Source organism: Heloderma suspectum, chromosome 4, assembly GCF_057233095.1.
Source record: "Heloderma suspectum isolate Gila_16-S chromosome 4, 16-S_ref, whole genome shotgun sequence".
NCBI classification, from domain to species: domain Eukaryota; kingdom Metazoa; phylum Chordata; class Lepidosauria; order Squamata; family Helodermatidae; genus Heloderma; species Heloderma suspectum.
In genome coordinates, this window is record NC_139461.1 from 194,214,094 (window position 1) to 194,226,368 (window position 12,275).

Sequence of the window (12,275 nt, forward strand, 5' to 3'; positions counted from 1 at the left end):
TGGATGGCCATAGGATAGGTCGGTTCCCTGAGAACTGACCTCCACCCCCTCCTTGGAAGGGGAGCGCAGAGTGGCAAAAACTGGGCATTCCTGCGGGCATGTCGGGGTGGGGAAGTCAGAAATGCCAGTTCAACACATCGTGTCGTCCGGCTGCCGCTTCCTGTGCTCCAAGGTCCCACAGCTAGACAGTCGAAATCAGCTGTCTAGCTGTAAATGCAGGGCACTGAAGCGCGGAGGGGATGATCCCCTCCGCGCTTCTCCTGCCCTGCATTGGATAGGCAGTTGCCTCGAAGGTCGGAGGCGGCCGCCTATCCTGATAGGATTGCACCCTTAGTCACTGTGTTGGTTTAGGCAAAGCATTCCCCATCAGTCACATTCCCCATCTGCAAAATAGAATTTAACAGTAAGAAAAGCCAAAGGCTTCTTATGAAGACTGTTAAGACAGGAAACATCTAAACAGCAGTCTATGGATGCAGACTGTTATATTGGCCCTTAAGGTCATTCACCTGCCCCACCCAGTGCACTTCAGTCTTTCAAATTTTTTCTTCATAATTCTATAGGTTGTTCTGTACAGTACTATCAGTTATTTCCTCAGATAACAGGATTCAATTATCCTCTTACAGTGCAATCCTATACAAGTCAGCTCAGAAAGTCCCATTGAATCCAATGGAGCTTTCTCCCAGGTAAGTGAATTTAGGACTGTAGCCTAAGTTCCATTCAGGCAACTCAAAATTATAATCACTTCCTCTCAGTTACATGGTATTCCCGCATTCTACTTAATCATAGGCCTTATTTATGCCTAGAACTCTGTGTGTGTGTGGAGGGTGGAGCGCTGTCAAAATTATTAAAATCAACTGGGTTCCTTGTTTTTATTAAGTACTTTTGTAATCCTCTGGATGAGAGGTGTTAAGTAACCATGGGACTTTACTCCTGGATAGGGACGTTGGAGAAATCCGCAATGGAATCAAATGAGTTTGGATTTTTATGAATGTGACCTACAGATTTCTCAGCGGACCAGCTTTTTCCCAGTCAGGTGGATTCTGCGGACTTGCATACTGTTTTTCAAACTTTCCAGAATTTTGTGCAATTTTAGTAATAGAAAAATAAGCAAAATAGAAAAAGGCAAAAAATGGGCATTACCCCTACAGGGTAAAGTGTGAACATTCACACATTTTGAGAGGATTTGTGCATTGTGAGGGGATTTGCATATTTTTGCAGGTTTGGAAATGAAAAAAATTCGATTCCAGCGATGAGCGGACAATGGAATGAAAGGTACCTGACAATCTGTAAAATGCAGACAGAATGAATTTTACATAATATATACATCTCTACTCCCAGAAACAAAAAGTAATTTTCAAGATAAGATAGCCCATAAACTCCTGTACCCCCTCTACCCATTTAGAGGTAGTTCAAACATCCCGGTAGCATTAGCCCAGCATAGGGAGGGAGTGTAAATGTAACCCAGACACAGAACTGTAGTAATAAAAACTAAAATCTTTGGAGGGTTGAAGGACCATCTAAACAGTGTGGGAGGGCTGCATGGGGACGTGGGGTAGGAGAACCTGCAACAATTATCTCTCCCCCTTCCACCTGCAGGCTCATCTGCTGGATCAAAAGCTTTCCATGCGGGCAGAAGGGCCACTTAAGATCTAAGACATTTTGTGGCACCTTAAAGAGAGCCAGTGTAGTGTAGTGGTGAGAGTGACGGACTGGGAGCCGGGAGATCCGGGTTCTAGTCCCCACTTGGCCATGGAAGCTCACTGGGTGACTTTGGGCCAGTCACAGACTCTCAGCCCAACCTACCTCACAGGGTTGTTGTTGTGAGGATACAATGGAGAGGAGGAGGATAATGTAAGCCGCCTTGGGTTCCTTGCAAGAGGAAGAAAGGCGGGATATAAATGCAATAATAAATAAATAAATAACACATTTATTATAGCATAAGCCTTTGTGGACTAGACTCTACTGCATCAGAATCATTAAATGAAGTGGACTCTAGTCCATGAAAGTTTATGCCATAATAAATGTGTAAGTCTTTAAGATGCCACAAAACTCTTTGTTGTTCTTGCTACAGCAGACTAATGTGACTATTCTTCTAGATGTTGTTTAAGGAAATCAGAGCTTACATGGCATTTAAAAAGTAGTAATTTTTAAATGGGAATGCTGGGACTTGGGACTTGTAGGACTTTTTTATTTTTTCTGTCTAAGCATGAATAGGATTCCACCTTAAGATTGCGAAGAGAAGCTCAAAAACCTCAGTGCAAGGCCTGTTCTAAAATCAGCAACATCAGAAACAAAATAGACACTGAAAAGCATTATTTAACATTGTGATTTTGACACCTGCAGAGGGTCACTACTTGGGCTTTTAGTAATTTTAATTGGCTGAAAAATACTGTCTTGAATCCATATAGAACCAAGCTTTCCCTATGGTGCAGGAGCATACATGATCCTCACACATAATAGAGCCTTGGTTCAAAAAATGTATTCTCCATCATGGCCTTACTCTACCTAAATAAGAGCATAATGAGAGCCTCACCTAAAATTGTCATAATGTGGGCTTCATCTCGTTGCCCATAATTAACAGTTTCAGTATATTCACAGACATGTTTGTGTGCTAATGTTTACACCTCAGTTCAGCCCACTGAAATTTCCATATGGGCATAGAAAGGAGATTTGAAAAACATAATGAACATGAGTGGCTTGCTTCTGAGTATTTAGTCACTTCTACTCACAAGAAGAGGTGACTTCAGTTTTGCTTCTTCTCTTTTGGCTGGGATTTTCTATACACAAGAACGGATTTCTGTCAATGCAGGATATTAATAATTTCCATTAGTTCTAAAACAACACCCACTTAAGCCAGTAATCACAAAGCACACGAACTAGGTAAAGATGCTAACTTGTCCTTTGGGAAGAACTCATTAGTAGCTGATTTAATAAGTATTACATTTTGCGTGTTCAGTTTAGTCCAATCTCTTATACAGATCTCTGTTAGACTTATTTTCGCAGTTAAACATAATCTCAAATGCTATTTTGGGCTGCATTAATAGAAGCATCGCTTCCAAATCCCGGGAAGTACTAGTTCCCCTCTACTCAGCACTGGTTAGGCCTCATCTGGACTACTGTGTCCAGTTTTGGGCACCACACTTTAAGAAGGATGCAGACAAACTGGAGAGGACTCAGAGGAGGGCAACAAAGATGATCAGGGGACTGGAAACAAATCCCTATGAAGAGAGACTGAAAGAACTGGGCATGTTTAGCCTTGAGAAGAGAAGACTGAGGGGAGATATGATAGCACTCTTCAAGTACTTGAAAGGTTGTCACAGAGAGGAAGGCCAGGATCTCTTCTCGATCATCCCAGAATGCAGGACACGGAATAATGGGCTCAAGTTGCAGGAAGCCAGATTCTGGCTGAACATCAGGAAAAACTTCCTGACTGTTAAGAGCAATATGACAATGGAACCAATGACCTAGGGAGGTAGTGGGCTATCCCACACTGGAGGCGTTCAAGATGAGGCTGGACAGCCATCTGTCAGGGATGCTCTGACTTGGATTCCTGCATTGAGCAAGGGGTTGGACTCGATGGCCCCTTCCAACCCTACTATTCTATGATTCTGCCTGCCAATTTGCTCCTGAAAATCCCAACATTATTTTTAGTGTTCCCCCTCTCACCCCCACTCAGGTTCTGATACTGGAATACGTCTGGATGGAAAGAAACTAGACTGGAAGAGGGTGGCTTTTCCAGTGGACCACTAGCAGACGCAGGCAGGGTTATACACACACACACACTGCATTTGTGCTAATCAGCAGACATATACTTCGGAAACCTATGTTTGCAGGTATAACCTGTAGCTCCTCTCTTTGTCACATCCCACAGTGTGTACATTCATTTCTAGCACAATGGGGTAAGGTTTCTTCAGACATGCATAGCTGCACCCAAGCTGCCTAATATGTCATCATAACACACTGTGAATGACGTTTTGAGCATCTCTACACCAGCCTAAAATCTTGCCCTGAAACAGGGCTTTCTGCTTTCCATTTTAAATGCAGGATCATGACAGACTCCCTTTACACTTGCTTCCTTCCCTCCCTTATCTGAGCCTTCCTTACGTTTCATTGGTCTAGCTCCTCTTATTGCAGGTTTTCCTCTTGTCACAGAGGGAACTCAAGCGGACCTCAAGTGCTGTAATTTGATAGCTTATTATCTCCAATCTTTTAAAAAATGGAATAAAAGTCATTTAGTGCGGGAGACACCCTGGAGGTTAATGACATCATCTAAAGGACCCACAAACTTCCATGAGTAACCAATCTCAATAGCAGGATAAAAGCTCCATGTAAAGAAGCCCTTTGTCTAGGCCAGTCTTCCCCAACCTGGTGCTCTCCAGAAGTGTTGGACTTCAACTCTCCTAGCCAGCAGAACCAATGGTCAAGAATTCTGGGAGCTGTAGTCGAAAACAGCTAGAAGGCTGTTCTAGGCCATTACCACAACAATCTGACTGAGAAGCTTTCCAGTTTTCTCTTCTCCTTGTAACACAAAAAAAATGCAGCTATTTATTAATGAGGCACAAGATTAGTTAACTCAGGAGTGGGGGAAAATTAGATGAGCTCATTTTCACATCCCTCAAAATTATCTAGCATATTCTGTTAAATATGGGTGGTCAAGTCAACGCTGCCATTTTGGAAAACATTTTAAAGCTCGTTGCCATCATAAACACTTTATTTCTTTACCAATATCAATGTCTGGAACATAAATTACTTTTACCGTTATCAGTGGAGACGTTGCTAGCAAGTGATCATTAACATTTCATTTGTAAATTCATTATTCACCATTTTTTAAAGAAATAGCTGTGACATTGTTGTACACTAACATAACACTTTTCTTAAAAGGTTTGACTAAAAGGGCTGCTTGATACATATAAGTGAGGCTGTAATCCTATAGACACTTACCTAGGAGTAAGTCCCATTGAACTCCCTAGGGCTTACCTCTGAGTAGATATGCATAGGATTACAATCTGAAGTATTTTAGCAGAATAGAATAAGATCCTGGAGCAAACTGACACTACAACCAGTTTAACTCACAGCTTCCCCAAAAAGAACCCCTAATGTAGTCGTGAGAGTCACAGGAGCTCTCTTACTCCTGGCTCGAACGTCTTCTTTTTTAGAGTTCCACACAATGATGCCAAACTGTTCCAGTGACATATTCACATGGAGAACCACAGATTGTCAACAAGCCTTCCATGGATGAAGCCACAACTTCCTAGCAGCAATGCCCCTGAGGGCTTGGAGCACAACCTACATTTCGACATACATGCATGGAAGCAGCCAAAATATATCATATAGAGCCTTTCTGTAGCATCTAACTGGCTTAAGTACTCTGGGTGTATTTTTTTAAGTTTTGGATTTGAACCCTCCAAAATACTAAAGGTATTATCCCTATTGGTGTGACTGCAGCCGTGTCTGCATATAAGGATTGCCAAATGGGCAATGGAGCCCTTCTCCACTGACAGCAATTACCTGGAATGGGAGCTCATCCAACCCACCCTTTTCAACCTGGGCCCCAGCTCAGAATTTTTTTTCAGGCTTCATGTTCAACAACAAGGGGAAGGATTCCACTGGGCCTTATGAAGATCCCTCCACTCACACCAGGAGGAATCATGCCCTCTGTTTATTGCACAATAATATTCTTCATTTCTTCGATAATACAATTAGCATGTATTCTAACAATGCAATTTCAGGACTCAACAGAACCACTTTAGTTACATAAATTCTTCCAACTATTTTTTTAAAGCTCTGTAATATAGTACATGATATACACATGATATACCACCATGGCTCCAAAAGGAATGATAATACTTTTTAAATAGTTACATGGATAATTTTTTAAAAATACCGTTTAAAAATATCTTCAAATTAAAGGTTTAAGCAATGAAATGCACTGTAAGCTAGTTACAAGGATTTTTTGCTTATCGAGAAAAGGGATTGTTCTTTGAACAAACAAACCCATATTTGATCTCAATGAGGCACTGTACGATGGCCATTTGCCGAACATGGGGAAAAACAGCAGGCACTGTAATTATGTTGCCTCTATTTGTTTCAATAGGCCTTCTCATTTATTTAAATGAGGCTCCCATTTATTTAAGTAGGAATGGTACAGCAGCACAGTTAAGGTGAAATCCTATTGATGTTTGGGCAGAAAAAGGTCTTACAACTCTCAGCATTCCCCAGCCAGCCATGCTGGCTGGGGAATGCTGGGAGTTGTAGGCTTTTTTTCCTGTCTAAACATGCATAGGATTGCACCCTTAGTGACCTAACCACACACACACCCCATTACTGATTAAATTCACAAGTGATAAAAGTATTATATTCTCCCTCTCATGGAATCTACCAAGAAAGATTATTGTAAGAAATGTATATAGATATATTTTACAACACCAATTTCTGTTTATTAATTCAGCTTTCTATATAAAATATTAAAAATCTGGAAATGAGAATGATTCAATCATACGTTGCAGGTTTTTAAATAGGAACACCTAAATCAGAAACATCACTGTAGAACTAGATCTTATTTCTCTTTGATTTGATACTTACAGGTATACAGTAAGTTAAAAAAAAAACATACTTACTAAGATGAAATAGTGAATTTGCAAAAACAGATATGATTCAACAAGTGTTGTCATGAGTTCTTGCAAGAAGAGTGCATAGGACATTTTTGCAGCTGTCAAAAACAGTAAGTCACTCTGATTTAACCTCAGAGTTCAAGCTGGAAGCATTTCTAATCGCAGGTACTAGAAGCAACATGTTCCCTTCAAGTTTTGCTCTAGGCCTTCCTTCTTTTCCAGAGGTACATATTGTTTTCTGTCTTTAATCCCTTTGTCCCCCGTATACCATTATTTAATGTCATTCTTCAGATACAGTGTAAACTCTTCCTTTCCAGTGCTTGATGGTCCTCTGTACAGAGTTACTTTGAGGTCCTTAATGCACAGTCTTGGCAAAATGGTCTGGTATGGAAGAGTCTGCTATGCTTTAATAGGATTCACTGCAGGCTTTGGATCATAACCATATAGGAATGTAGCAGCTATTACAAGAACGGCTCCAAGGAAAAAAACACTAAATGGGAAAAGAAAAAGAGAATACTTAGAATGTATATGTTTTGTACATTCATAAACTGGATATTGTGTAGATCAAGATACTTTTTTTAAGGACCAGAATGTTCATTAGTTTTGTTTTCCCCATTCTTTCTATAAGCACATCCCTACCATTTATGTTTTCCAGTCTTAGGCATGCAATGAAAAGCCAGGACATCTACAGAAGTCTATAAAGGATCTGGAACACCAATGAAGAAATGAAAAACACCTTATAAAGGATATATGGTAACTGACACTTTTGCACAACAATATAACTTCTTAGCTTGGTAAAAGAGAGAGCTTCGGCTATTGGGCAGTATAGAAATGAAATGAATGAATGAATGAATGAATGAATAAATAAAGGTGATTCTTAAAGTCTCAATCAAGTCATGTTGTTGCTTGAGAGTGAATTGGCCAAGAATCTCTCTCTCTCTCTTGGTCTTGGAGCACTCTCAGACTCATTGGTAGGATCTACACTGGAACACCTTTCATTTGTGAGACACTACTGGGCCATCCCCCCCCCCCCCAAACACCATTGCTGCTCTGTGGGCAAATGTCAATGAATTTTGTTGTTGTTCAGTCGTTCAGTCGTGTCCGACTCTTCATGACCCCATGGACTATAGCACGCCAGGCCTTCCTGTCCTGCGCTCTCTCCCGGAGCGTGCTCAAGTTCATATTCATTGCATCAGTGATGCTATCTAGCCATCTCATCCTCTGCCGTCCCCTTCTCCTTTTGCCTTCAGTCTTTCCCAGCATCACGGTCTTTTCCAGGGAGTTTTCTTGCCAAGAAAACCCCATGGAACGTATCACAAGGCTAAAAGATATGACGCCGGAAGATGAGCCCCTCAGGTCGGAAGGTGTCCAATATGCTACTGGGGAAGAGCAGAGGGCATTTCCAAGTAGCGCCAGAAAGAGTGAAGCGGCTGGGCCAAACCCGAAAGGACACTCAGCTGTGGATGTGTCTGGTGGTGAAAAGAAAATCCGATGCTGTAAAGAACAATATTGTTTAGGAACCTGGAATGTCAGATCAATGAATCAAGGTAAGCTGGAGGTGGTCAAACATGAGATGGCAAGATTGAACATCGACATCTTGGGAATCAGCGAACTAAAATGGACAGGCATGGGCGAATTTAATTCAGGTGACCATCATATCTACTATTGTGGGCAAGAATCCCTTAGAAGAAATGGAGTAGCACTCATAGTCAACAAAAGGGTGGGAAAAGCAGTACTGGGGTACAATCTTAAAAATGTCAATGAATACAGCACAGTTATCTGCTGTGTTTATAACATGATCAAGTACTGCACACCAATGCAAAGTGTTGCAATCATGGGAGAACTAGGAGGAATTTGAACAGTCACATGTGTTTTATTCTTTGTGTTCATAGTGAGAACACATGCCAGAAGTCACAGTATAGTGGTGAAATTGTGAGAAAGGTGGGAGGTCATGCTGCCATTTCAGGTTGCTGTTGTTGTTTAGTCCAGTAATGGCATGTTGCACCTTCACAGCTGTGGAGGCTTAAAATTAAACTTTGTAGTTACTTACAACTGCACAGCTCTGTAGATACGCAGTGAACAATAGCCTCAAAATGGGGGGGGGGGGTTCCTTCCCACCAAACCCTTCCCTCCCACCTAAGGACAGCTCAGAGGAGAGGGCTTCTCCCCTAGCAATCCTGAACCTTGTAACCTCTTCTTTTAGAAATTATTTTTTTGCGAGCTCCGATCACTGCGTAAAAGGATTCTGCTTCTTTCCTTTTCCTTTTATGTTTTCCCTCCTTTTCTTTTTCATCATGCTCCTGTGCAGCACTCGGAGATGTGGCAGGCAGGAACTGTCCAAAAAGGTGATGGGGTGGAGGGGAAGAAGCTGGGGGAAAATGTTGCAAAACAAGTCCTACAGCTTCAAAGCCACTCCTGCCAGTAACACACATTTCCTGGTAGTAAAAAGTCATTGGGGGAAAAAAATGAAATATTGAGACAAAAATAGCAGCAGGATAATAGGTTGGGGAATGTGTTGCATGCAGTGTGAGTGAGCCAAGCATTACAGTAAAGGGGGGGGGGGGCTAGTGTAGATCTGACTGGCGTGGAACTAAGACGCTGGCTGTGTGGAAGACAGCAGCTGAGGCTGAAGACTCCAGAGTGTGTGAGTTGCAGGATTCAAAACTGCTGAAACAGTGGACCTGGCCTTCAAAAATCAGTCAATCTATCCTGGCACTAAGATGTCTCGACTGGAGGAAAATATTTTACTTCAGTTTTTGACTGAATGCATTGTTGATTTTTTGATATTTGTAATACATTCTGTCTAAAAGCATATGAATAAGGAAGGAAAGATACAAATCAAATTTTTATTCAGTCATATGCATATTAGAAGCTGCCTTCTACTGACCATGTTCAGATGACACGACAGTCCGTTGTGGGTTAATTTACTTGCAAGGAGCTCCGGCCGCCATTATGAACATGCAAGCCTCAGGAGTTGCCACAACCCTCACAGAACCCATGGTCTGTTTTAGGGTTATGCAAGGGTTGTTTAACCCTCAAATAACCCCCACCAACTGGATTCGCATGACATGACAAGCCACAGCAACCCCTGGCTGGGGCTTGCATATTCATAAAAAGGGTGGCTGGTATGCACTGCAGCTCCTCGTGGGTAAATTAATCCACAGTGGACTGTCCTGTTATGCGAACTGGCCCACTGAGTCAGATTTATCCATACAGCTCAATACTGTGTACACTAATTGGCAGTGGCTGTCCAAGGTTTCAGACAGGAGTCTTTCCAGTCCTACCTGAAGATGTCCAGGATTGTACCTGGGACTTTTTGCATGCAAAGCATGTGCTCTACCATTGAGCTGCAACACTTCTAAAACTGCCTGAGGTTCAGACAAGATAAATGATCTCTCCATGAACAAGCAGTTGCCAGGCGCACATTCAGTAGTCTCTTCCTTGTTCCTTGGCGTCACATTCTAAGGACAAGTCATTACAAGTTTTAACCAGTATACTAGGTGCTTTGGATGTGTTGATCATGTGAAAACATAGCTGAGCATCAAGTAAGTTTGGCCTTCCCCAACCTCGTGCCCTCCTCCTTCCCCAGCCTCGTGCCCTCCAGCGCAGTCCTACACAGATCTACTTGGAAGTAGATCCCACTATGTTCAATGGTGCTTAGTCCCTAGTGTGTTAAGGTTTGCTGCAATTGTAAACACACTTACTAGGGAGTAAGCCCCACTGAATACAGTGGGGCTTACTTCTGAGTAAACATGCATAGGATTTACTATTAAATGGCTGTGCCATTTGCATGCCTAGCCCCTTTAAACTTCCTGTAAGTTGCCTGCTAACAGGCAAAAGCAAAGCTAACCTTGGTTCTGATCACAACTGAAAAGATCAGAGTATTTATTGTTTCAGGGCTCAGGATGCCCATCATTAGCCCAACCAGATAAACACTTTTGTAATAAACGGAGAATGTTCTTTTTAGAAACACATAGTACATGAGATCAGAAGCAAACAAAAAGTGACTCAGCCAGATGTCATACCAGATCTGATAATTTTCCTTATCTGAACTGATGGGTGAGCTATTAGAAATGGACTTCTAATTAAACAGTAACTTTGGTTATTATCTTGTAAATCTATTTGTTGATACAACACATTAAACAAAATCAGGACCTGTCACTGTTTTACAAGTGTGTATTTTTTTGAGGGGGAAAGAAGTAGAGATCTTACTCCCTCGTAAGTGTACTTCAGATTGCAACCTCAAAATGAAGTTCTGGGGAGAGGATTTCATAGTATGGTTTTGTACAAAGATATGCCATCTATTTCAAGGTAATAAAAATGTGAAGAAACTACTCTTTAAAACATTTGAGTCCACATTAATATAGATGTAATCTAAACATCTCATATTGTTTGCTATTGCTTACCTAAAAAGAAAAATCTGTGTAAACATGACTCTTTGGATCTAGTGCTGTTAGTTAAAATTATTACTCTAGTCCAGGAGTTAGAAACTCTTTCTTGGTGGTAATGAGCATTGTTCATTTCCCATTTGGCTGCTTCATAAAGTTCATAAACATGTTTATTCTCTCTCTCTCTCTCTCTCTCTCTCTCTCTCTCTCACACACACACACACACACACACACGAACATGTCGTCCGTCTGTTCTTCCCATCATATCACCAGCATGGCTGTGAGTTGTTCACAGGAAGTTGGAAAAGAATGCTGTTGAGGAAATTTGGAGGAGGGGAGGGAACCATCTTCTTAACCTTTTGCCTTCCCAGTCTAGAGGAAAGGAAGGTTTCTACACTGCTCCACCTTGCTGATGCTTTTATCACACGAAATTGATGATGCAAGGGTCTACTTGCTTCACCCTGAAGCTTCATGAGGTCCTTTGGAGGAAGGCCATTCAGAGCTGCTAAACTGTATTGTCTGCTACTGTACTGCTCCTGAGGTTATGCTCTTTAGCTAAGAACTATCCGTGTTCAAAATAACAGCCTTGATGTGGCCTACAGAGGTACTCTGTCTTGGGTGGGATCAAAAATAGCTTGATCCAGCCCTGGGGAATTTTAAATAGCCTGAATGAGAGAGTTGGTTTTGACCCATAGGTTGAATTTGTTCCCCATCCATGCTCTGGGTGCTTCCAGATGGGGCTTTTATTGTGTAATCTCTTTGCCTCATTCATGGAATTTTATGAAGGTCCAGATAACATTGTCTTCCATTTGTAACCTCTGTGTGTTTTCCTAGCACTAATTCTGTCCTTTCTTTTACCAAAGAAAATCTATTACGGAAGAAACATGGATAGCTCCACAATGTCTTTAGGGAGGTGGCTCTAGAAGCCATTCATCTGGAAGCACCTTCTGTCAGGGTTTAAAATAAGAACAGTGTGCAAGGTGTAATAAAAGAAAATCAGTGGACAGAGGCATAAGATAGGAGTCAGACAGCAAGGAGGACAGAAAAGTTAGCTTTACAATGGTGGCTCTAGCAGTTGGAGTGCTATCATAAATGTATCTTTTTCAAGTCTTGATGAACACCTTCCAGAAAGCCCGATTTTGTAATACATGAATATATCGATTTATTACAAAAAGGCTACAACCCTACACACACTTACCTGGAGTAAGCCTCATTGAATTCGATGGGACTTCTGAATAGACATGTATGGAATTGCAGTGCAAAGAACAGATGCTCT

The 12,275-nt window shown here is 41.6% G+C and overlaps 1 protein-coding gene across 6 annotated transcripts in view; it reads right to left on the bottom strand.

Annotated features, from left to right (window-relative positions):
- Nucleotides 1-12,275, bottom strand: part of SLC35A3 (solute carrier family 35 member A3) — a 46,204-nt gene that overhangs the window by 2,566 nt on the left and 31,363 nt on the right. For 2 of the 6 annotated variants that reach the window (XM_084851768.1, XM_084851772.1), the window contains exon 8: nucleotides 4,686-7,101. In XM_084851768.1, coding sequence (XP_084707894.1) covers nucleotides 7,011-7,101 — 91 coding nt within the window. In that variant the 3' untranslated portion in view covers nucleotides 4,686-7,010. Of the gene's footprint in view, nucleotides 1-2,172; nucleotides 2,798-4,685; nucleotides 7,102-12,275 lie in introns of those variants that run through there. The other 4 variants (XM_084851769.1, XM_084851770.1, XR_014790469.1 and 1 more) reach the window with 3 other exon arrangements.